General features: G+C 40.4%; 1 protein-coding gene across 2 annotated transcripts in view; it reads left to right on the top strand.

Annotated features, from left to right (window-relative positions):
• The window catches only part of fgf11a (fibroblast growth factor 11a), a 111,630-nt gene that overhangs the window by 75,727 nt on the left and 8,335 nt on the right, over window positions 1–27,568 (top strand). Inside the window, exon 4 of one of the 2 annotated variants that reach the window (XM_082528181.1) lies at window positions 24,854–25,052. In XM_082528181.1, coding sequence (XP_082384307.1) covers window positions 24,854–25,052 — 199 coding nt within the window. Of the gene's footprint in view, window positions 1–24,853; window positions 25,066–27,568 lie in introns of both variants that reach the window. The other variant, XM_082528182.1, reaches the window with a different exon arrangement.

Below are 27,568 nucleotides of genomic sequence, written 5' to 3'. Positions count from 1 at the left end.
GGACAGTAAATGAAAAGCTTGAAGTGGAGCTAGTGGAGCGCATGGCTTTGCCTTCTTCCTGTCTGATGGCAAAGTGTTGAAAATGCTCTGACTCTAGCAGGCACTTAAACCAGTATTTCTCAGGTGGCTAAAATCTGTTTTGCTGCTGTTCATAGCAGCACATGGCTTCACTTTCTAAATCGCTCAATTTTCTGTCTGCTTGGGGGGGAAGTTGCCTAAAGACATCTATTACTGCTAACGCACTCACTGTGGAACAGACAGCACTTCAAAGAAAGTGAACTGAGTGAAGTATCCCAGCTGAGTGGACAGTTTATCCTGTGAAATGGGTATTATTTTAAAAATCAAAAAGAAATATGACTCATTTCATGGAAATCAGTCAGGGCCTCCCACCTGAGCCCCTCCAAATCTGCTTTGTTTTGTACAATAGCTGTAGAACATCTAATGAAGCCATGCAGAGTTTTGCTTTCATATTATGAAAATATCCCAGTTACAGGCCCTGAAAGTGCACAGGGGTGCACTGAAATGTGGCGCTTTTAAGTTACTTTCAGCCCTCATCACTTCCTAAGCACAGGAACTAGCCAGCAATGACTCAAATACCAATATTTGCCATTAGAAAACAGTAAACGTCTATATACAGTACATGAGGTTGATTGCTTTAGATGGCACTGTGGTGTGACACACACACACACACACACACACACACACACACACACACACACACACACACACACACACACACACACACACATCATGAATAATACATATTTTTCATTATACAATGAACACCCAATTCCACAGCTTGTTTTGTTTAAACAGTATAGACATTCTCTGACAACCACACACAGCATTAATGAAAGAACCTTCAAAGGAAAAATAAATAGAAATAATTGAAGAAGTATTTTTCTCTCTCGAGTGTTGACTTACCTGCCTCACCAAGAATAGGCGGCCTTGAGAGATATTTAAAGACCACCAAACAACATAGCCTTGCTTCTTGTAGCAGTTAGCGAGGCAGAAAAGGCTGGGACGTGTGCACGTTGCTGCAAAGTAATCTGTTGTAAAAAAAAAAAATAACACGCTTGTAATACCTTAAAGCATAGGTCAGGAAGTTGTTGTGCACGAGATAAACAAGGCAGTGTGGGAGCGACAGGCTAAATGATGGAGCGAATGTCCTTTTGTCCCTACATGAGCCTCTTGTTTCGGGAGGATAAAGTGAGATGATAATAGAGGTGAGAAGGAGAGAAGGGGAGTGAGTCACTACATTGTATTTTTTTTTTTTTTTGCATTTACATAAAAATATGCAGAAAGGAAATGGGCTTTGTTTAAAAATGAGATCCTGACTTAGAAATAAGCTTAGAGATTGAATTGAAAGATGAATTAAAAGCTGATACAGATGTAACATTTTCAGGATTTTCTTCCGTGCTAGGTGGTTTTCATGAAAATCAGTATTCAAGGCGAGAGCCCCTTAAACTCCTTGAGAATAGAGTGGCCGGTGGGGCAGTTTGATTGACTGGAATGGCTGAATCTTAGCACCAGTAATAACAAACTGGGCTGACTGTTGAAAGGAAGGAAGACGAAAAGATCGGAAGATGCTGGGGAGAGAGAAAGGGAGAAGGATGGCCTGACAGCCCCAGACTTGGACCGAACATAACGTCCCCTCTGGGAGCAACAACCACGGCCATGCTCATCTTTCTTCCCCCACCCTCCTCCTTCCTTAACCCCACCCCCCCCCCCATCTCACTTGTATAGCTTTTACTTGCCTGTCAGTCTGTCTTACTCTCCGTCTGAACATTTGTGTCTGTTGGCGTCTCTTGTGGTTTGTCCTTTTCCTGTTCCCTCCTTGCTTTTTGTCACTAGCATATCACTGTCTTGATGTGTCCCTTATCTGCAGTCCTCGTCCTTGCTGTGTCCTCTTTGTCCTCGTCTCTCCCTTTGTCCCATTCCACCTCATCCTGAAACCTTTCCTTTCTGCTGTCAACCCTCCCTTCTTATACTTTTATCCCCTCCAAAAAATGCTTTTTATGCTTTGCTGCAGACAAATGAGATTTATTTGTATTTATTCTAGCATACAAATGTTGATGTTGAAAATCACGCAAACATTAGATACCATCTACACACAAATGCAGCATCTTCACTCTTACAGTCACTAGACTGATACTACTGTGTAGGTTTAATTGTTGATTAATTGAATGTGCCAGAATACTGTTCCTGATAGTCCCTGCCCACTTTAACCCACGGCCCTATGAAACCTACATTGATGCTTTATCTCAGTGATAGCTAAAGCTTGACTCCGTGATCATAACATGCACAAACATAAACTTCGTTCCTTCAAGAGACAGATAGTCCAGCTGTATGAGGAAAGAGGCCAGATGGTCTGTGTGTATCCATCTGTCTTTACACATCCCCAGCAATACACAATTCCTCTTTATCATCCTCCTGTCGCCTTCACCTCTGCAGTACCTTTATTCATCTGGCCACCATACATCTCTCTTTATTTCCCCATCTAGCACTTCTCTTTCAGTCTCGTCTGACTGCCTACAAATTTTAAATCATGCATACTGAGAAAGCACTTAAGAGCAAATGAGCATGTTGCAGTTATCTGCCCTTCATCCATTCTGATACCAAGTAGTTAGCAAAGGAATGTTTGTTTTAAGTTATTAATATTAATTCTGGGACAGAGAGCAGGCTTGTGCAGGTTTGTGGAGTTCTGTGCAGTGGCTGGGCACTGCTCTTGGAGAACTGGGGCATGTGGTTCAGCTCAGCAGAGGTTAATGGCGAGGGGAAACTCCTTGTCATGGTTCTATTGTCTGAGGCGGCTGGGACCCGCTTACCTGTGGGCACCTCCTGAAAATTGCTTTCTGATAAAAATAGTGCTCAGCCGTGGACCTGGCCCACTTTATTAGTCGTATGCTCTGGAAAAGCCTCCGGGGTAGAGAGATGGCAGCGGAGAGGGATGGAGGAGTGATGTGTGAAAGGGGTGCGGGTGGTGTTTTGAGATGCAGTCACACACAAAGCAACAAAATGAACCTGTACACCACACACCCACACTCACATTCCCTTGTGCAATTTAGCCACCCTCCACATCCCCACAAACACACATGTGCAACCAGGTATAAACAATCTGACAGAGGCAGGCAGACATAATTGGGCCGAACTCCGATACCCGGGACCGGCTCTGGCCAAGCTTTCCGCAGTTAACAGGGGAAAGTTGGACAAAGTAAAACTTTGCTCGAATGACATTGCGAATATACACCCTGAGGATAAACGAGCAGAGCCCCACTTCTGTCTTCTTTCACATGCGAAACATATTGTACTATCTGAATAAGCTGTTATTGCAGGATCACGATTACACATAAGTTAAAGACATTTTCCAACACAGAGGTTTTGAATTTCACATTTCACAGCTTAAATTTAAGCTTTAAATACTGTAGAAGAACTATATAAAAAACACTTGTAGTTATGGTTTGGGCTAATATGACCTTCTAAAGTAAAAAGACTATATTGAGAACCTCTGCTAGCATAGTCTAGTTGATAAAGGATAATGGATGGAAGCAGCTGCATAGACTATAAAACAGTAGGTGTTTAGCTAAGCTGTGGATCCACACTGACCTTCTTCTTGCTCAGACCTTGTAAAAGCAACATCTCGGGATTTCCTTCTTTCCTCCTGCTAATTGTTACAAATGCTAAAGGACTTAATCACATGGTATTAGTCTGAGGTTATTCTTGGTACCCTTAAAATAATACAAATACAGAAAACAAAGAATGCAGCATACAAACTGTTTGTATGTTGTAAATTGTGTTTGTATGTAAAAGTTTGTGGATTGCTGGGAGAAAGGAGTCATAGCAGTGAAAATGTTTGTCCTCTTAGCAGTCAAGCTAAGCTAAGCTAAGCTAACTGCCCAACATGCTGAAGATTTGCATTAGTTAGACTAGTTTACCAGCTAGCCTGCTAACTAGCCACTTCTACATATGTTTTTTACACTATGAGTTGACTGTCCCTAGCTTTTTAGTTGGCTGCACTGTTATTATCACCAATTATTTTTGAGAGTAGTTACAGAAATGCAGTTTATTTCTCTCATGTTCTTGTTCCTTTGTTCCTTCGTTCGTGTTCTCTGCACTGTTTGTGACCTCCTCTAAGCTCTCCACTGGGAACTTCTTTTGAAATGCATTGAGGTACAGGTCACTAAATTGCCTTTGGTCACAAGACCAACCCGGGAGAGGAGGTAACGAGACGTGAATTAGAAAAAGGAGAGAGGGGTGGTGACGAATGCCTGCAGGTAGGCATGTGGAAGAAATGAGAAAGGGATGGCACAGGAAAACAGTAAAGGAAGATTTCATATCCGCTTTATAATGCTGCAGCTACAGCTAGAGCAGGCACAATGGCCTTGCTATGATTTGACAAGAGTTACGGCCGTCCCAGTGAGCTGAGAGGGTAAATCCAAGTTCTGCATTCTGATCAGTACCAGCAACTAGTAAACACGCGCACACACAAAGGGGGTAACATGCACACAAGCAGACAGCTATATTTGTAGACACATTTTATACAGTAATTTATAGGATACAAAACATAATTTAGAAAAGGTTCAAGTAGCAAAGCCTTTTACTGTAAATTAATTCCTGTAAGAGGGCTTTCCTTTATAAATCTCATGCTGTGGCATTTTGCTGTCATGTCTCACAAAACCAGTTAATTGGGATGGATGGTCTTTGGTGATATAGAAAGTTACCACATCCATCATTGCATTGTGTTCTATAAGAGCAAGCAGCTCCTTTCTCTGTAGAGACTGGCTACGAGGCAGCGTGTGTGTGTGTGTGTTTTTCCCCCAAGATATTTAGTTCACTTTGTTTTCCTGCAGAGATGTTGTGAAGACTTCTGTGCGGGGATAACAACACCAATAACTTCTATGTAGCTCATGAATGAAAAGATTATGTTTATGTATTAATTCATATTATCAATTTAGCAGTGTGACAAAGTGGGTGAGAAGACCATTTGTCTACATTCTTAGTTAACATTCTTGTTTTGATTTAACCATATTTCACATGTAATCTGCAATAGGCAAACATCTACTATCCCGGGTTTGTTTATGTTCTGCACTTTTACAGATTATATAATATAACATCTTGGTTTAAATCAATTCATGCAAGTTTGTTAAGTTAACATGTTATTTATTTCAACTGTTAATTTGTATTGTTTGAACTTACCTTTACCTACCTGTCTTCCAGAAGCAAAAGGAGGAAATGTAGTTCTACTTCCTGCTTTATACCTTCTGGGTTCATCTGAGGTCACAGGAAGAGACCAAGGGCAGGAGGGGAAGAATTCTTATAATTTAATAAAGTTGATTTTAAAGGGTTTATAAAGAAATAGATTTAATGTTGTGATATGTATTGATTACACCAGAGTTTGTTGCCAGTCAAGAGGAGTAGTAGAGGATGAATATAATCATGTTCATCTCACCTACCTACTGAATGGAATAGTCCAGAGGAGAAAGTGTTTGATTAAGGGGACTATTTAAGCAGACGAACTCAGGTGTTTCAGAAGAAGGGTTCAGGTCAGTGTAGCTGTGTGCAGTTTGACCTTAATTTCCGTTGATTTAAGTTCAGTTATGTTTATTTGAATTGAGTTTATTATAGAGTTGAGTTTCTTATTTGTTTCTTTGTAAATATTCTTGGGCCACAGAATGGTGAATAAATCACTTGCTACACTGGACAGCATCAGTCTCCTGCACTTCTTTGACCGCTTAAGTCGAGTCCTACCACATTTGGTGGCAGCAGCAGTGGGATTCCAGGCCAATTAAGGAGTGGAGAAGATGTCTACCCGAGCAAAGAGAGGGCATGTTCCAGAATGTGAAGCAGATGATTTACAAGATGGCAGCGACCAACAAGGGGCAATAAGTGGCCATATTTCTGGACAAGAGAATGTGGCTGAATTGTCCAAACGTTTTGCAAACTCTGATGCAACAGCAGGCTGAACGCGATGCTAAACTGGAGCAAGAGCACAAGCGCCAGGATGATAGATGGAGGCAAATCTGGCATCAGTTTGCCCAGCTTCAACAGCAGATGCAGCATGGCAATCTAGAGCATCAGTTACTTGAAGTACAAGCATCTACATCGGCTTCTTCGAGAGCACCTACTCCAGAACCATCTGCCAGCACACAAGAATCAAATAGGCTTGACTTGGAGCCGGCACATCAACGCAGTGAGGCACAGCTTTCAACACTGGTGAGACATTCAGGCTGGAAGGGGCCAAAAATGCAACCTTACAATGAAGGTGAGGACATTGAACATTATTTAATCACCTTTGAAAGAATTGCTCATGCTTGCCAGTGGCCGCGAGATGAGTGGGCTCTTCACCTAGCACCACTGCTAGCTGGTAAAGCACGTTCCGCTTATGTAGCCATGGATATTGATGACACTATGGACTATGCAAAAGTAAAGTGTGCTGTCTTGCAGAAATATGAAATAAGTGTTGACACCTATCGAATGAGGTTTCGTTCTAGTACCTTTGGAGCAGAGGAAACACCAAGGGAGCTGCAGGTCCGCCTAAAGGAGTTGTACATCAAGTGGATGAATCCTGAAACAAAGACAAAGGATCAAATCGGAGACGCCATCATCATGGAACAGTTTCTCAAGGTTTTGAATCCTGATCTTCGGACGTGGGTTAAGGAACGTAACCCAAAGACTTCCAAGGAAGCAGCAGAACTGGCTGAAGCTTTCTTAGCAGCTCGTCGACCATCAAAAGACTTCACACCAGTTAAGTCAAATTCCAACGTGCCATTCAACAAGTTAGGTGGTGGCCCTGACTTGAAAGTTAAGCACACAAGACAGAACTGGTATAACTCAGATCCTGCCAGATCTGAGACAAAAAATAAAACCAATAAAGCATGTCATTTGTGTGGTCAGATAGGTCATCTTAAAGCTCAGTGTACAAAGATGTCTGTTAGTAAAAATTACATGTGTTCTGCTAGACAAACTGAAGTCAGTAAGAATCACAAAAATGAAATTGAATGTCAGCAATGTGAGCCATCAATTGGGGTATTTGTTGAAGACAAACCCTGTGTAGCTCTGTTAGATTCAGGAAGTAATCGCTCTCTGGTTAGACAAGACAGTCTTCCCAGGGATGTGATCTTTTCAGGAGCAACAGTGGATGTGTGCTGTATTCATGGTGATAAGGTATCATACCCAGTTGCTGAAGTTGCAATTGAAGTAGAAGGCCAGTGTTACACTCTTTCAGTGGGAGTGCTGCAAACGCTGCCTTATCAAGTGGTGTTGGGCCGTGATCTCCCAATACTCACAGAGCTAATAGCCAAGCATCCCTGTCAGACTGAAACCGTTGAAAGTTTGTTAGCGGTCACAAGGTCAAAAGCTAAGGAGCTACAGGTTAATGCTTTGGGTTGGGATGAATTACCTTTTGCAAATGAGGATGCCCCATTGGATGAGTCTAGCACTCGTTCTAAACCAAAAAAGAGCAAGAGACAGAGAAGACATGAAAAGGTGAAGGGAACAAGAGTAGCTGAACACATTTTAGATCCTTTAAAGACTGAGTCTCTCCCCAGTGCTAGTCAGGTTGCTAGGCTTCAGAAAGAGGATCTAACACTTAAACCATTGTTCTCTAAATGTGTTCCAGAGTCAACTACAGTTGAGGGAAGGCAGGAAGTGTTTGTGGTTAAGGGAGATTTGTTGCATCGCCGTAGCAAGATTGGTGACCAGTTGGTGATCCCCCAGAGTTTGAGATCTACCATTTTGAAAATGAGTCATTCCATTCCCTGGGCAGGACATTTGGGACAATCTAAAACATTTTCTAGAATGATTCCCAGATTTTACTGGCCCCAACAGTTCAGTGATACGGTACAATACTGTAAAGCTTGCCCACAGTGCCAGTTAACAGCTCCAGGCAGGAAAGCAGAGAGCTCCGCTTATCAGTATGCCCATCATTGATACACCCTTTTCACGCATTGCCATGGACATTGTTGGCCCACTAGAACAGAGTAAAGCAGGTCATAAGTACATACTTGTAGTTTGTGACTATGCCACAAAATATCCTGAAGCCTTCCCTCTGAAGAAAATAAAGGCTCGTCAGATTGTTAACTGCCTGATTCAGTTGTTTTCCAGAGTAGGTATCCCAAAAGAAATCATCACAGATCAGGGGACCAATTTCACTTCTAAGATGCTTAAAGAAGTATATAGTTTGTTAGGGATCCAGGGTGTCAAGACCAGTCCCTATCACCCACAGACTGATGGCCTTGTGGAGCAATTTAACAAGACCTTAAAATCAATGCTCAGGAAATTTGTGAATGAAACAGGGTCAGATTGGGACCAATGGCTCCCATTTTTGTTATTTGCCTACCGAGAGGTTCCACAAAGTTCTACTGGGTTTTCACCATTCCAGCTACTTTATGGGCATCCTGTCAGAGGTCCAATGGATGTTCTGAAAGAAGCTTGGGAGGGTTCGATGTCAGAGCAGAGGTTTAGTGAACTCTCACATGTCCTCAAAATGAGAGACAAACTAGAACATTTCCAAGAACTTGCTAATAACAATCTGGCCCATGCGCAACAGCGGCAAAAACAAAGATATAAAGTGTCAAGAAGAAGAGTCTTCCGTGAGGGACAGAAAGTTCTTCTACTTTTGCCAACTTCTGAGAGCAGTCTTCTTGCAAAGTGGCAGGGGCCATATGAAATCACAAAGAAGACAGGCGCAGTCACATATGAGCTTCATTTACCAAACCGTCGAAAGAATCATCAAGTGTTCCACGTCAATCTTTTGAAAGAGTGGACTGACCAGCCACAGGACTCAACATCCATGTGGGCACATACAGTTGTGGATGAGGAAGAGCCTCAGGAGCAGTACTTCCCTTCTTCAGCTGTCAAAACTGTTTCCAGATTTAAACCATTTGCCTTTGGAAAGACGTCAGGAGGTGCAATCACTTATGACCAAAGAACTCTTCAGTCTAAAGCCAGGTCGTACACACCTCATTGAACACAAAATCACTTTGCATTCTCCAGACCAACGGCCAATTAGAGATACCACTTGCCCTATCCCAGCTAAGCTATTGCCTGAGTTGAAAAGTGAGCTGGAGGAGATGCTGGCTGCAGGAATCATTGAGCCATCGCACAGTGAGTGGTGTAGCCCTGTTGTGCTTGTACCAAAGAAAGATGATCCTAAGCTTAGATTTTGTGTAAACTTTTCTAAGTTAAATTCTGTGTCTGCTTTTGATCCTTATCCAATGCCGAGGGTTGATGAACTAATTGATCGTTTGGGAAATGCTAAATTTCTGACTACCCTTGACCTCTGTAAAGGTTATTGGCAGGTTCCCTTGACAGACTCATCTAAGGACTTAACAACATTCAGAGTGCTGAGTGGACTGTTTAGATTCACAGTGATGCCCTTTGGTTTGCATGGAGCACCAGCTACATTCCAAAGGTTGGTGGATCGAGTGTTGAAGGGTGCAGAACAATATGCAGCTGCCTACATTGATGACATTGTTGTTTATAGTGGTACATGGGAAGATCATCTGAAACATCTTGCTGATGTGTTTCGACGTATCGCAAATGCTGGACTTGTCATAAATGTCACATCGCCAAGCCCGAGGTGCAGTACCTGGGTTATGTAATAGGGGGTGGAGGCATTCGCCCTCAGGTTGGAAAAGTGGATGCAGTTGCTGCAGCACTCTTGCCAAACACAAAGAAAAGGTTGAGATCATTTTTGGGATTAGTAGGTTGGTATCGTCGACTAATTCCAAATTTTTCCTCAAGAGCAGCTTTATTGACTGACATGACAAGAAAATCTAGTCCTACAAGGATCAGGTGGACGAAAGATGCTGAGGATGCATTTAATGATTTGAAAGACTGTTTGTGTCAGAAACCTGTTTTGCAGTGTCCAGATTTTAACCTTCCATTCACAGTACAAACAGATGCCTCTGAGGTGGGTCTGGGAGCTGTTTTACTGCAAGGAGAGGAAGGGCAGCAGTTGCCTGTCCAGTACATCAGTCAAACTTTTTCCAAGGGAAATGAGGTATTCGACCATTGAAAAGGAGGCATTGGCGATTAAATGGGCTCTAGACACCTTGCGATATTATCTTGTTGGGAAAGAGTTTGTTCTTGAGACTGATCATCGTGCTTTGCAATGGATTCATAATATGAAAGACACTAATGCCAGGATAACAAGATGGTATTTATCTCTCCAGCCTTTTCGTTTCCAGGTCCAGTATAGACCTGGACATAAGAATGTCATTGCTGATTTCCTGTCCCGTGACTCAGAGGAGTAACGGTCTTAAGGGGGGGGGGGGGGGGGAGTGTGACAAAGTGGGTGAGAAGACCATTTGTCTACATTCTTAGTTAACATTCTTGTTTTGATTTAACCATATTTCACATGTAATCTGCAACAGGCAAACATCTACTATCCCGGGTTTGTTTATGTTCTGCACTTTTACAGATTATATAATATAACATCTTGGTTTAAATCAATTCATGCAAGTTTGTTAAGTTAACATGTTATTTATTTCAACTGTTAATTTGTATTGTTTGAACTTACCTTTACCTACCTGTCTTCCAGAAGCAAAAGGAGGAAATGTAGTTCTACTTCCTGCTTTATACCTTCTGGGTTCATCTGAGGTCACAGGAAGAGACCAAGGGCAGGAGGGGAAGAATTCTTATAATTTAATAAAGTTGATTTTAAAGGGTTTATAAAGAAATAGATTTAATGTTGTGATATGTATTGATTACACCAGAGTTTATGTTGCCAGTCAAGAGGAGTAGTAGAGGATGAATATAATCATGTTCATCTCACCTACCTACTGAATGGAATAGTCCAGAGGAGAAAGTGTTTGATTAAGGGGACTATTTAAGCAGACGAACTCAGGTGTTTCAGGAGAAGGGTTCAGGTCAGTGTAGCTGTGTGCAGTTTGACCTTAATTTCCGTTGATTTAAGTTCAGTTATGTTTATTTGAATTGAGTTTATTATAGAGTTGAGTTTCTTATTTGTTTCTTTGTAAATATTCTTGGGCCACAGAATGGTGAATAAATCACTTGCTACACTGGACAGCATCAGTCTCCTGCACTTCTTTGACCGCTTAAGTCGAGTCCTACCACAAGCAGTTAAATACTGTAGTTTCTATTTGTGACCCACGTATTTATCCAGGAAACATCAATAAAATATTTTGTTATTTGGTTTGTTTGTTCCACCACCTTTATAAAGTTACATTTGTATTCGTGTGAGTGTGAAATTCATTGTCTTTTACCTCTGCTTTGGTTAACCAGCTGCTCTATACTCTGTTTATGAGCTCTGATACATTCGTCTGTATTGTATGAAATTAAAACAGTGAGCAGAAAGAGACTACAACATACTCATTCTGAACAGCATTTAGTGTATACAAGTCAGACATCAGGTTAAAGTTAGGCAGCAAAAAACACCCAGGATCAGGCTAAGATACCTCCCGCTTATTTCTGGCAACAGATTCAGCATCTTCTTGCTTGTGGCACTGTGTCCTGACAATTATAACTAAACATCTTCAATTTTTTTTGTCAAAAGAGATTATTTTGTCATAGCAAAACTTCCATGTTATCATATGTTTATTTGACCTCTAACAAATACGCTGGCTTTTGTTCAGCTATTTTTCTTTATTTCCCTGCCGTGTTGCACGTTCACATTTTTAAACTTACAGAGCGTTATTGCCATTTTCATGAGTGTTGCAGGGCTTGAATGCATTAAAGACTTTCATTTCCAAAGAGGACTTTCTATTGTATTAGTCATGCACTGTTACATCAAAATATCATCAAGCCAGGAATGTTTGACTTGAATAAAGTAGCTACAGTCTTTTATCCATCCATCCATCCTCTAGACACGGGGAGACTCCACATAAAAAGGACCCCATCAGGTGGAGTCAAACTCAGGATTTACCTTCAAACTGTAACGTAAAATTAGTGCGCAATGTTAAAGGTCTACTGCACTTGTTGTGAGAATGACCTATTAAAGATTGAAAGCAAGTTACATCTCATTGTTTTTGAGATGTAGCTTAAACCTACACAGTAGTAAAAACTGAAAAAATATAACAACCCACCACCACCCGCACGCACGCACGCACACACACACACACACACACAAAAACCCACTACAGGCTGAGAGGACAGACAGTTAGCAATAACCTGTTAAATACCTTTGTATTTCTCCCAGGTTGCAGCAAAGAAACCCTACATATCTCCAACAGCTGTTTAGCAATATACACCTGTCTCCAAGAAAAGACCAAATGTCTGTGAAGGGAGGCTGGAGCTGATTAATGAATGAACACAGGGCTTTCATATGAGTAATTTATGCCACAAAACTGCATAGTTAGACTTAGGAAGCATGACACTTAAGGATATTTCACAGAATTAGCCATGTTGTAGAAAATCATCTCAGAAAATCTTTCTGTCGATCTGTGCATCAGTGGAAACAGTATCTCATATACCATGCTGTATACACCAGGTTCTAAATAGCTTCAAAGCTGCAGCTTGGGGACAAATGTAAGCTTGCTTGTTGGTAAAGTACTGCTAAACCTCATTAGGATGCCCAATATGTATGTAGCATGTAAAATCATCCGCCAGCTTCTCCTCAGCCCATACTAATACATGTCTATGTGCCCTGTCACGCACAAACTGATGCTCCTGACAGGTGGCAAACTGGCAATTAGTCAGTTCTCTCAAAAAAGTCTACTTAGAGTATGACCTGAAAGCTGCCTGCCCACACACACACAAACACACACAAAAACTCACACACACTCCCAGCTCCTGTCCTCTGACCTTCCTCACCCACCCATCGAATCAGAAAATGCTTATGTCTTTTTCTTTGAGTCAGCACTCTTTTTTACCTTTCCACCTTTCTCTCTTTCTTTCTCTCTTTCCCCTGGTCTTTTGCATTTTGACCCCCACCCCACAGCCCAAACTAAGTCTCATCTGGCAGCTAAGATGTGCAGACACGTGACAAAGAAGGAATGGGGTGAAATGTGAAACAAGGCAGGAATGATACTGAGATAAAGAGAGGATAACAGGATGGTCGGGGGGTAGAAGCCTAATATAAAAGGAGAGATGAAAAAGATATAAAAGGCAGTGTACAGGTAAAGACGGGTTATCTTTGGTTGCCTTTGGAAAATCCCCAAATGCACAGCGAGGGTCTGGCACTCAAGGTGAGAAGCAGAGGACATCCCTCCCTCCGTATCCCTCTGCTTCTTCCCCCTCCTACACCCGCCTGCACCCTCTCCAGCTGTTCTCATCACATTCGGCTTTTTTGTGTGCGCGGGGTTTTTTTCTGCTTATTACGAGTCTGCTTTCTGCTTCATGTGCACTTGTTTATTCATCTTTTGTGCAGACAAATATCATGAACATGTGTTTACAGACATTCATGCTGAATATATTTTGTTCCGGTATCTATGTGTGATGCCACAAATGTCTGTCTGGATATCATGACCATTCATGCCTGATCGAGCTCCTTATGCCGTCCCCTGTAAAAACCAAAATATTATCAACAAAAAGACATTGCCAAAAAAATGTTTCTACTCTCCGTAGGATGGCAACCCAGATGCACGAGAGGGTTCAGCGAGAGGCCAAAAGGTGGAAAACAGAGAAAAGACAGAGGACAGACTTTTAGAAAAAGCAGCTGGGTTGTTATTATCCTGTCAGATAACAAAAAATTCACTGTTCCTTAAAGAGAAATAAGCTCGTTGTATCTGAGAGCAATCTGGATCATGACTTGGATATCCAAATCTGTGGCAGCTGGTGTTCCCCGGTGTCATGTTATTTTATTTATGTTGTCAGATCTCAGTACTTTCCCATGGCTGAGAAAAGTTAACTTTAAACTCAGTGAAGCAATAGACAAGTTTTCTTAAAAATAATCACTGTGGGCTGTAGAGGGAAATGATCCTTAGTTTACTGTGTGGTCAGAAGCCTGTCAGCATCCAGTTGCTGTATTAATGGCTTGGATGAACTTGTGGCTCAGGAGGAACAGCAGGGCATCTACTAACTGGAAGGTTCGTGGTTTAATTCTCCAGTCTGCATGACAATGTATTCTGATTCCCAATACTTTTGTGTGAGTATGTAAATGTTAGGTAGGAAGAAGTGCTTGTGTGAATAATGTTGTATAAAGTCCTTTGAGTGTTCAAGTAGGGCAGAAAAGCGCTATATAAGAATCAGTCTATTTACAAGAACTACAGTTATTAATTTAGGCAATGTCTCAATGCCAATTGATAATTATGAATATTTCTTTAAGTTGCTGCTTTTGTGCTGTTCAATTCAATTCAATTAAATTTATACAGCGCCAACTGACAACAACAGTCGCCTCAAGGTGCTTTATATTGTAAGGTAGACCCTATAATAATACATAGGGTCAGAAGAACCCAACATAAAGAGAAAAACAACAATCTTATGACCCCCTATGAGCAATCAGTTTGGCGACAGTGGGAAGGAAATACTCCCTTTTAACAGGGAGAAACCTCCGGCAGAACCAGGCTCAGGGAGGGCTGGCTATCTGCCGTGACCATAACATACAACCATCTACAAAAGCATTGGACCACACTTCTTAATGTTTGCATTCACATGTCTTCAGTCTCATTGCAACAAATCTATATAGTCAAGTATGCAAACTGCCTTTAAAAACATCTGTGAAAGAATAGCTCATTCCAGGACCACGATACTGTAATGGGACGCCACTGTTACAACAGGTTAGATCAGGAAACGTCTTCCCTCCTACATGAACTGTAAGTGGTTTTACTGCAGAGTGGAAGCGTTCAGGAGCCACGGCAACTCAGCCACTTTAGGAGTTGTAAGTGAAAAGACAGCTTGGATGGACAGTTATTGACCTAAAAATGCATAAATAAAATTAAAAACTGTCACTCTTTATTAATACTTTGAGTTCCCTCTGTCTGTCTTAATAATTACAATAGATGCAGCCTCCTCAGCATCAGCCTCCTCTGATCCAAATGCACCTGAGAATGTTACTGAGAGGCTGTTCAAAAGCAGCTTACACAGTCTTTTGTGAATCCTGTTATTTTTTTGTAGCATACTGTCCTACAGCAATAGAGCATACTTACACAGCTACAATGAGGATGACACATCCTTTTTTCAGAGTGAAGCATCTTTTCGCCTCTGAAAAAAAGGTCCTAACAGCCCCGTGTACAGTGGCAGTCCAAGTCAAGCAGAAAAATGCTGCTTTTAAAACTCAAGCAAACAGGCTCTTTTCTGGTTTGACAAAATTGCTTTGAATGTCAGAGCTTGTTTTTCATTTAATAGCTGTGGATGTTGATGCGTTTTAGCACTCGAGCTGACTAGTTTATCCGCTAGAGAGTACAGCGCTCACTTGGAGATGGAACTTTCCTTACCTAAAAGCTGAGCAGCTGCTTAAATGCACAGTTTGAAAGAATGGCGCTGATGATAGTGCGAAAGAGCAAAGCAGCAGAGCTGTATGTTGTCCATAAACGATATAATAAATGATAATTATGCCTATCTTTAGAGAATTGTTTTTTCCAAGCTCCTGTGATGCTTCCTCAGCTGTTTGTCCTCAATTAAAGTTGTTTTTCTACTCATTTGCTCAGATAATAATCGGCTTTTCTCTAAACAAGCATTTGTGAGGCTAACCTTGCTCTGTGTGCAGATTGTTATCCTCCTGACAAGAGTTGCATCTGTAGGTAAATATTCAACATGCACTTTACAGAGACACAGTCATTGTTGTTTTATTCCTCTGTCACGTATGTCCTCTGCCAAAATGCTGCACTTCCATGGCTTTATTTTGTTAATAAATATTTGAGATTTGAGGTTTTATTAATCAGTCATCTTCATTCATCTTCAGAATAACAACTAAAGTAGAAATATGCACAGAACCAAGAGCCTTTCAGGTGAAAGAAAACAATTCCTGTTCAATTCAGAATATTTTACAACCCAGCTATCTTTTTAAACTTTTGTGCCCTGCAGGATATTTTTATGACACTTCTTTTTTTTTTTTTATTCGATTGTGAAGTGAAAAGACAAGATAGATGTGACAGAGAAACGAGGGCTGATAATTTCAGCTGACAGTCGTCTGATGGACTTAAAGTTGTGAAGCCAAATTTGGCCTGTAGACCTTTGTGATGACACGATGCACTCGTCTACATGAAACACAAAGGAGATTAAAATAACTCGGTGTCACTTTGACGCTGATGAAAATGTGCACAGTACAAAAGTTTTGACCAAATACGTTAATGTGCACTCATCTTATAGTAGTCACATCTACTAAATGTAATGTGAATGGAGACGAACCCACAAAGAATTATCAGCAGATTTCTGTAGAGTAGCATCTGTTTACCAAACGCTTGCATGACTGTCCCGCCCTTTTAATGAAATGATTGTGTGAATGTTGTGTTTACAGTTTTTTTCTGCTTGCCCCAAGTGGCTACAGACATTGGTAATCCGATTTTTTTAAATTAAGTTTTCTCTTGTGTGTGTTACGAATACTTGAATGTGATCAACTTAGCAACTGTGACTTCACACTTTAGTTTCTGGACTCTGGATTTTGAAACCTCATGATTACCATTTTGGTCAACACCATGTTAGCTGCATAATTCCAGTCAATGCAATTCCGTTTATTTATGTTTTACATTGTAAAGTAAAGATTCTACAATGATATAGTGAAAACTCCAATAACCAAACGACCCCCTATGGGCAAGCACTTGGAGACACTGGGAAGGAAAAACTCCCTTTTAACAGGAAGAAACTTCCAGAACCTCATGGTGGGGCAGCCATCTGCTGCAACTGGTTGGATGTGAGGGGAGGGACACAGGACAAACGACACTGTGGAATAGAACCAGCGTGTAACTAAGGGTCACCTAATCCAGCCCCAACTATCCGGTTGTTCAGTCTGACGTCACTAGCCGTGTCTGGGCCTAAACTCCGCTGCAGGTCCATATATCAAACGATCACTATGGCATTACTGAGAGTTGAAAAACTGTCTAAAGTCTTTCATCTTTAATAAAATGATCAGCGTTCTGCTCTACCAGGTGTAACAATTGAGTTTAACATCCAGGCATCCATGAAAACGGAATTTATGACATTTAACGGAGTTAGAAGTTAGCAGGAAGTTAGCTCGCTAGCTTCTATCTAAATACAATATAGCATGTCCTGACTGCGGGGTTTTGGAAACAAATTAAAACGTACAGCTCTGTTATCACTTCCAACATAAATGAAGACAGAAAACTAAACAGCAGTGACGTTTGTAGGGTTACTGAAGTTGGGCTAGCTGGTATATAATGATGAGCTACGTGACCGCTAGCGCCACAGCTATGTTAGCATAATATAAACAAGATAACTTTTTTTCCCCTCGATAAAAGTTAACGTGATTGTTCTCGGTGGTCAGGAACAAATGTAATCGCATGGCAGGATGCTGTAAAAGGACCAAACTTCAGCCAGGAGAACAACTGAGATAATCCATCCACAATACGAGGTTAGTCATTCATATACTGCTGCATGGGCTGGGCTGTAGTTACATCCTAAGGTTTTAAAAACTGAGCTTAAATAAATGATTAGTGGTAATAAAAGCCGAGGGAGGTCAACAGTGATCACTGACTGTTTTAGGAGCTTTTTGAGATCAAATAGAAGAAAATACATAACATTAAACATGTTAACAACACAAAAGCCATATTAAACGCAGACTACTTTAGGCCCGGAAGTAGGATTCGTCACATCATCACTTAACGACTGGATAAGATTGATGCTAGAAGTTATGCTAATGCTAATACGCTTGGTTAGCAACCTGCACTGTTAAGCTGTACAGCCTAAAATGTACATACTAATTAGTGTAAAACCAAAGCACAAACTCCCTGGAAGACTGTAATACACATCAGACCACATTATTTATCAGATAATTCAATTCAAATGCTCCCAAAGGTGCCAACACCACAACCAAAGTTCAGTTCAGTGATTTCAATGACCAGAGATAAGGCATAGAGCAGGGGTCCACGAGGGCCGGTGTCCCTGCAGGTTTAGTGTCCTTGATCCATCACAGCTGATTTAAATGGATAAATTACCTTCTCAACATGTCTTGAAGTCCTCCAGAGGCCTAGTAATGAACTAATCATGTGATTCAGGTGTGTTGACCCAGGGTGAGATCTAAAACCTGCAGGGACACCGGCCCTCGTGGACTGCGATTGGGGACCCCTGGCATAGAGCCAAACCTTTTTATATTTTTAGGAATATTTATTTATATACATATAACATATGTTCAGAAATTGTCCAAAGCTAAAATAAAAAAACAACTCCCTTCAAGTAGAGGAGGAGATGGTCTGGGCAAGCTTCGCACATTTCACATAACTTCCTGTACGGGCGCATGAGGCGTCCTGTACTGTAGCTCTTTCCTTAACAGTCGCTGCAATGTTCAAATGAGGTCGCATTAATGTAAAAGTCACCCATATGTGAATGGCAAAGCCATCACTTTAACTGCCTAATGAAGCCGGCAATGTTACATAGTTGATGTCTTAAAAGGACTTTACTGGGTCACAGGAATTAAACACCTCAGCACCTCATCTGATTGGTTTCACTCCACCAAAGCTGTTTTTTTGTTTGCATTTTGAAACTAAGCCAAATTTTTGCAAAACTTTGTAGAGGGATGGTTAACGAGCAGTGAAAGTATCCATTACATTTTTATGCAGTTTATTGTGCCTTTAAAAAAAACAAAACAAAAAAAACCGGAAACTGGATATGATCTGGATCTGCTGCTGGATTTAAATGTAACAATATTTTTTTTAAAGAGATACTAATTCTCATGACAAAGGTTGTAACAAAATATAAGATATAGATAGGAAGAGCACATAATGAGTTGTGTAAGGCAGTCAAACTGTTTGCCCTTGACTCCACAGCCGTGACTTACTCCTGTTGTTATCCAAATGAAGGCTCATTATTTTAGCCCATATTCAGATTATCACAATTTTTCCTTTTAATATGTTAAATAAAACATGTAACACGTATCTCCGACCAGCAGCATCCCCAGGACACAATCCCTAAGTGTCTGTGGCTTTGATTGAGGGCCACTGATTAACCTGCAGTGTCAGCTCAGCTTACAAATTGTTTTAAGTTATTCACGCTTGGTTGTGTTGCCCTGCCGTGTCACATGTCGTATGGAACCCTAATCCAGGTTGTTGTCTTTTTTTCTGCACCAGAGCTTGTTGTCTTTTTGCAAAGGTCTCACATAAAGTCCCCCATCTAAGTGAACTTGAGGTTCATTGTTTAATAGCAGCTGTGTTGCTGAGAACAGGGCTGAATGATGTTTTTGATGATAGTAAGAGAGTATTCCTAAAATACTTTCTCAATTTCTCCTTCCTCAGCTGTCATGTTTCTCCCCTCGTTTCCTTTATCCTCATTTGCTTTTTTAAAATTTATTTATTTTATTTTTTTTACCACACCTCCTCCCCCTGTCCCCCCCCTCCCATCACTCGCCCAGTGATCTGTCCATCCGTCACTATCGATGTCAGTGTGGTGTGTGTATTTGTGTGTGTCTATATGCATGTCATCTGGCACTGGGTGGCCTCCCACTGATGTAAGAGGGATCTGTCATGTCTCTCTGTCACAACAGACACGCATGAGTAGATGTACACACACACACACACACACACACACACAAACACACACACACACCTAAATGCGCATGGTGGACTTGTCTCTACTCAGTCTGTTCTTAGTGAATGCATGAGCAATTTTTCCTCTTTTCCTTCCATCCTAACCCCTGAGATTTACTAGACATTTATATTTTTCTGCTAAAACAACCTTCAAGGCTGCCAGTAGGTTGTGGAGTTGTAGAAGTTATTATTTGTTAGGGTTATATCCACTTCTGCATCCAGAGGTATGAAATACAACATGATGGGACATTTCAACTAAACTCTCCTTAAAATGTGGTTTGTTAAAAAGCTGCAGAGAAAGAATCCCTGGGTGGATTCGTGGCTGTTCTCCAGCTCGAGTGGTTTTTAGCAGGCTAAACGAAGCCCTTCAGGGGGTTACAGAGTGACAAGTGGACACCGGTTAATTTTGTAGCATCAGGAGCTACAGCAGCAGCAGAAGCCCCGGCTGTGTGTTTGGAGCAGCACCTGCTGAACACAAGAGGAACTGCACTGGAGATGCTTTAATGTAGTTTGTCTCTTGGATGAGGGGAATGAGGGGTTATTGGGCTCAGGTGACAGATCGTATTCTCTGTTATTAGACTGAGGCTTGTTGGTGTCCTCGGTGAAGAGATACGAGGATGGCTGCCTTTCCTCAGCATTGATGAAGGGGAAATGATCAGTTAGAAAATCAGCCTGAAGTCCACTGAGAGCAAATCATGAAGACAGATGCTCATCTGTCCCCTGTGTGTATGCTGCTTGAATAATGTGTGTTAGTGTTTAATTTTGAAAAGTCTAAACTCTATAAAACAGCATTGCTGATCTCTCCCTGAGTGCATGCTTTTAACTACGTGCACAAAGCTTTCTTCTGCGTACAATTATATGATTTATTTGATATGTTCGATACAGTAGAAGTCATTTTAATCTTTTTTTAGTCACTAATGTGAGATGGAGAAAAATATCTGTTAATTAACTATTTAATAGGGCTGTGATAGACTGGCGACCTGTTGAGTGTGTACCCAGTCTCTTGCCTTAGTACAGCGAGGATAGGGTCCAGTCAACTTGAGACCCTGAACAGGACAATGAACTGAGAAAATGAATGGAATATATTGTAAATATCTAGACCACTGGTGTCACACATACTATGACCTTGGCCTTGATTTGGAAAGTGTGAAATTTGCAGTGAAGTCATGAATTACTCATTAAAAAGCATTTCTAGCATTTCTAGGCATTTCTAATAAAATATGTGGAAAGTTATCCGTATTTTAAGTCTGTATTTTAAATCATTTAACAGGAAATAAAACCCTCTGCTCTCTGTTTTTTAAAGGAGGGGCTGACAGGTATCACTTTGGTTAGTCTTGGATTGTCAGCTTTTTCTTTCTTGTTTCCTTTGTTAGGTTTAAATCTTGGCTGTTTGGCAGGTGAACATTGTCAGGATGTACTTTTTTACACTTGAAGTAACTTGTAATATTTTTTTAACCTGTTATTCAAGATTTTTACTGCTCTGACTGAGTTTAAATCATATACAGGCATGATTCAGACACTCCATCTAACTGAAAAAAGAGTCTTATATGTGCTCATGCATGCAGATATTCACTTTAGTGCCCCACTCCAGATAGTGTGTTAGTTTGAAGGCTTAGTACACTTTTGTGTAGTAATACTGTATATACCGATTGTGTGGTACTGTAGTTACACTTTGACAGCACAGTAAGTGACTCAAATCAAGCTGTTCTCTTTAAACCTGACATTCTTCTTACGCTTTGGGAATGGACTGGCTTTTATATAAGCCAGTTTTCTAGTTGGACTACACTTACTATACACTTTAAGCACTTTATCTACCTCCCATCTACAGCCAGTTTGAAATAAGTTGATCTAACATGCATGAAACCCATACAGGCACAGGTAGAACATGCCGACTCATCACACAGAGGCACCAGCTTTCAAACCAGAAGTCTTCTTGCTACTTGTTATACGTTTAATTCTTATTCGTTTTCAGTGTTACTTTAATATTTTATATTTCTGTATTATTTTTATTGTAGTCTCTGGATTTTGTTTTGTCTCTAAGTTGGGATAGCTATCATTAAGGAGCAGACTGTAGTAAGCCCAGAGTGCCTAAATTGCCGGTGTAAAATGTGGGCTGGCAGATGCAACAACAACTTGATTGTCTTAAAACCATACTTGACTGTGTACTGAATGGAGATCTTTTTCCTTAACTAAGATTTTTGAAACCCATGTTTAAGATGTCAACACTTATTTTAGAAGGAATTCAAAGCACTGGCTAACCATATATTTGGTCTTACCCACGTCGAACTCTTAGTTTGTTTTTATTTTCTGTCAGCATAGACACTGAGTCAAGATGACAGATGAGGGAGCAGCCTGCCCTTTAACATCAGTCTGCACCTCAGCTTTGAGTGGACTTGGCATTTTGTTGAGGCTGAGACGTTAAGAAGACACCAGACACTCACAAGCACATTTTGCACATCTAGCAAAAACACAGTAACTGTTATAAGAAATGGCCCAAGAAATTTAAAATGTGGGGGAAAGTAGCCCTGATATCTGGTTTGCTGCTGACATGACACATGCTTAACAGAAAAGTCACAATGATCTCACACACATAACTGCACCATTAAGTTACAGTGAAGGTTTACCTCAAAGCAAACTTAAAATAGTTCGAGTAAAGGTCAAAATTTGAAACAGCTAAAATATCCACAAACCACCAAAACAATCTCTTTTCATATACAATTAAAACGCTTATATTCTCTGGTGTGGTTATACTGTACTGTATGGTTCAACACACTGAACAGGAATATGTCATGAGTCACTCTTGTATGCTTTTCATACAAGTTTCACACGAGACAGATACAAACTTCATAAGATTTATATATATCTTTTCCATATGGGTAGCAGCGGTCCCCAACCCCCGGGGCCGGTCCGTGAGTCGTTTGGTACCAGGCCACGAGAGTTGTGTCTTATTTTGAAAGAAATAATTACGTGTTACTATAGCGACCAGAGATTAATTAAGGGGCAGAGAGGAGGATGTTACTCTCAATGTTGTTGGCAGATTTCAGGAGGACGCTGCTAATAAAGTTACACAATTACACAGCGAATTTGTGTTTATTATTATATAATAAATACCACAGTTTTTGTCTTGGGCGTATCATTTTATTGTGTTGTATTTATCTGCAACACCTTAAAGGCCGGTCCATGAAAATATTGTCTTACATTAAACTGGTCCGTGGTGCTTAAAAGTTTGGGGACCGCTGAACTATAGTGATGCCGTGAGAATAAAGGCATGTTAATTGTACGTGAAGAGTGAGGGCCTTAGAGCTGTTTTATGTTTTACCTGATATAAAATGCACCACCAATCCAAGTGCTCCTTTTAAAACAGTTTAAAAATGACGTTTGTTAGAAAGCTGTAGGGAGCACTGCGTCAACACACTGGTCGCTCAAAATGATTTAGAACTTTTTGGAAGTGGAAAGACTGTCGGAGAGGCAATGAGTGAGGATTGCTTTGATGCACCTGAAGTCATCATATATGTCATCATATATCTTCAAATGTAGATGTGCCTGCACATGATGGCACTCTGGAGCAGTTCAAGTCATTTCCATCAAACGTTCTCCCCTGAGGAAACTGAGGACTTCACAGTAGGACCCTGTGTTGAAAACATGGTCCTTGTTGGAAACTGTGATGTGGGCCAGTTCCACTTTTCAAAAAATGTAATAAATGGGGTGTCCCAAGAAAATGAAAAAGTAAAGCAGAAGAGTTTCCATGTGAAAATTATACCAGGAAATTACATTGACAGGAGTGCAAGAACACTGGGTATTAGAATACAGTCAGTTTATACATCTGTGTTCACAACCCTGCAATAAAGTCTTTAAAGATCCTGCACAGAAAAAATGTCAAAACAGCAGAGCTGATGAAACATCCACTGAAAACTATAACAAGTTAAAATAAGCCAGGGTTATCTTTAAAATCCTTAAAGCACACAATTTAATGCAATGTGATCACTTTGTGTTACTTCTCCTAATCATGTGACCTTTTGTAGCCTGCAAAATAACAGAGCCTATCACAGAAAAGATGCTGCATCTTACCACACTTGCTTACTTTTGAGGATCTCCTAAATTTGCTTATCTGTTTCAGGTTCAGTTTAATTCACATAATTAATCAATTAATGGTCTTGAGCATGCATGTCTGATGATGGTGGTGGTGGGGTGGTAATGAGCTGCTGATCAGCTTTAAAGTTACCTTACAATCCTTTAAAGTTCCTACACACACACTGCACAGAGAAGATGAGACACATCACACTGCAGCGAAACGAAGTTAATGATAGCAATCTGATTACACCTTCAGAGACACTGCAGACCTTTGGATTTCACTCTGTGCTAATAGAGCTAAGGTAATGGGTGGGCAAGGGAATGAATGGCTGTCTAAGTGAATGGATGTGTAATTAAAGAATGGGCGATACAGTCGATGTAATTAGCTTGTTTATGTGTGGTACAATGGATATGGGCAGGCGTGAGGATCTGGGCCTGGAATGGCAGACGGAGAGAGGGAGACGAGATAGGAGACGGCGAGGAGGGGCGAGAGTGGGAAGGAGAGAAAGAGAGGGAGCAAACTCCTTATTCAGGCCTTTTCTGCTCACCCGTCACATCAAGGCTCGAAATCAATCCTGCAAATTGGTTTGTTCCTGGACAAGGTTACCAAATGACGGAGGGATGGAGAGAATGAAGTGGAGGAGACACGGAATATGAGATAGAGAAGGAATATGTGAGAGCTGTAACCAGAGATTGTGGGGAGGACGATGAAGGGGAGGAGGGTGGGGATGTCCCGCTGTTGACGTATTGCCTAATGCGGGGGCTCTGTGTGTGTATGTGTGTGTCTGAGTGTGTGTGTGAGCTGAAGGCCAACAGCGACGTCATTAAACTATGAAGGAGGTGAAGGATCCAGTTGATTGTTGTTTGTTACAGGTAAACCGTAGAGACTGAGTTATGACCTGCTGGCTCACAAAACACTTTGTCCGTGTGGCAAAGAGGCATGTACATGTTGGGACTGAGTTTGTCTGTGTGTGTGTGTTTGTGTGTCTGTGTGCATGCCACAGATGTTCCTGTAAACCTGTCACAATGAAATGTGGAACCCATTTCCTCCCATTCCCAGCTGAGCCAGTGGAACCGGAGAGTAAATATATAAATAATAGAACAGATAAAAAATGATGCAATCTCCAAATGTGTTATTCTTCTCCATTGACCTGACGTGTCTTTTTGTGTGTGTGTGTTGCTTACAGGAACACTTTACACCTGAGTGTAAGTTTAAGGAGTGTGTGTTTGAGAACTACTACGTCACCTACTCGTCCATCCTGTACAGACAGACCCAGTCAGGGCGGGCTTGGTACATCGGCATCAACCGGGACGGCCAAGTCATGAAGGGGAACCGCGTCAAGAAGACGAAGGGAGCTGCTCACTTCCTGCCCAAGCTTATTGAAGGTAAGCTTGTACGGTATGTACATGTAAAGCATGTTGCTCTCTATCATAAAACAATAAAAATTTCAATTTCAACAAGGGGGCAAAGAAAAAGATCTAAAATAAAAAGACAAAAGGTCATACAGAAGGAAAACCAAGGATAACACAAAAAATAGCAACTGTAACAAAGGAAGCAAGAAATTTCATCAGTCCAGAAAACTTTTTACTTTCCTTAACCTTCATGCAGGATATGAAAATAATAAAGATACAGGATAAGTTATAGAGATTAAAAGTTACATTAAAATGATCAACGTGATCACTTCACGTTGATCATTTTTCAAACCCCCATGAATAAAGTAACACTCATAATCTACTCATGACCTCAATCCATTGTTGAAAAGTTTGAACACATCAGCATGTCAGGAAATTACTATATCATCATAATCTGAGTCACAAATGTGAATCATGTCTTTTCTGTAAATGAGTTTTAGTGCAGAACATTAGATGCATGTATTGAGATCATATCATCAATTATTAGAGAACATACCGCTGAAACTTGTTATCATCCTTTTCTTCTCTTTTATGCTTTATGAGTAGAATTTATAACAGCAACAATAAAAACCTACAACGTTTTTCAAAAGCCATTTAATAGTGCATGATATTTCCTCGTTGCCCGGCACAGAACAGGTGCTGCACCTGCAGATAGTGAGCATGGATCAGTGCACACTCAGCGATGGTGGGGTTTATAACCCATGCCCACTAAGGCTTTATTTGATGATTTTCAGTGTTTATTTACTCCTGATTTTCTAACTGTTGTGTGTAGTCTATATTTTGTATAACCTGTACAGCACTGTGGTCAGCTGAGATTGTTTTGAATGTGTTATGCTGTAGAAATAAACTTTGACTTGATTTGACCTAAGACAGTGCAACCTACAAGGAAAAACACCAGCAGAAGTGGCAAAAATGAATAATAGAGGATCTATTGCTGCTTTTCTATTATGTTATAATGTCCACTCCCTAAGCCAGGATCTGGTTTCTTCCTGTTAGAAGGGAGGTTTTCCTTCCCACTGTCGCCAAATGTTTGATCTTAAGCTAAATTTAGACTTCTGCAGGAAACCTACGTCCTAGCTGGTAACCAGAAACTGCTTTAATCCCTACACCACAACCTTCCATGCCTTTAGACTTGTTGTGGTATACGTCATCCCAGCGTGTAGTTACATTTCTCAGAAGAAGCACTCAAGGTTACGTAGAAGGTTGCAGCGTAGGGTTAAAATAGGGTTCTGGTTATGGCGTCAGTTACTCTATGCCGCATTAGTATTAGTATAATTCACGTGTTATGGGGTCATCTGATTGTGTGTTTATTCTCTGTATTATTGTAGGGTCTTATCGTAGGGTCTTTACTTCACACTATAAAGGACTTTGAGGCGACTCTTACTCGACTCGATTTTCTTATTGTGATTGTATAAATAAAATTAAATTGAATTAAAAGTAATCCATATTAGCCAGTATACTGTATATATTCAATTCAATTTTATTTGTACAGCCCCAAATCACAACAACAGTCACCCCTAGGCTCTTTATATTGTACACTGTAAAAAAAAAAAAGTAATATAAAAGTATTTTACTGTGTATTTTACAGTTTTGTACTGTTCTTCTAGATTATCATTAAATTTACATAAATAGACTGTGATTTTACATTTCAAATGTAAATTAACGTAAAATTACTGTAAATGTCATAAAACATAATTTTCTTGTTTTTTAAATGTATCTGTCTGTACATGTGCATATTTAGATTGTTAAAATACTTTCACAAATGTATCATAATTTCACAAATATGTGTAAGTTATTTGAAAGATTGAACTGTTAAATTCAAATGTAATGCTATGGAAAAATATATAAAATAATTCCTATAAACTTTTTTTTACATCAAATAATTATTATTATTGTTGCAATTTAGGGTGATCGTGGCTCAAGAGTTGGCAGTTCGCCTTGACACTCTCGGTCGTTGTGTCCTTGGGCAAGACACTTTACCTACCGCCTACTGGTGATGGCCAGAGGGGAATTGTAAAGCGCTATATCAATGCAATCCATTATTATTTAAACCAACTGTTAACTGTATATTTCTGTACATTTAAGTATTATTATTCATATTGCCACATTCATTGACCTTGTTTATGGGTAATTTCATTGTTTAATCACGTTAAAATATTTCTAATTTAATGTTTAAAAGCACTTGAAAAAGGCAAAATCCCATGTAAAATTAGGGCAACAAACTGTATTGTCATTACTGAAAATAACCGTATTTTTATGGGAAAGTTATTTTCTGTTATTTTCTGGTATTATTTTGGCGCCCCAGCTGCTGGAATATTACTGATTTTTTAGGATTTTTTTTTTACGTTGTAAGGTAGACCCTACAATAATACATACAGAGAAAAACCCAACAATCACATAACCCCCTATGAGCAAGCACTTGACAGTGGGAAGGAAAAAGTCCCTTTTAACAGGAAGAAACCTCCAGCTGAACCAGGCTCAGGGAGGGG

The sequence above is a fragment of the Aulonocara stuartgranti genome, assembly GCF_965226115.1.
Source record: "Aulonocara stuartgranti genome assembly, chromosome: 3".
In the NCBI taxonomy this organism is placed as follows: domain Eukaryota; kingdom Metazoa; phylum Chordata; class Actinopteri; order Cichliformes; family Cichlidae; genus Aulonocara; species Aulonocara stuartgranti.
Note: the sequence above shows the minus strand (reverse complement) of the source record. Positions and strands in the feature narration are given on the sequence as shown.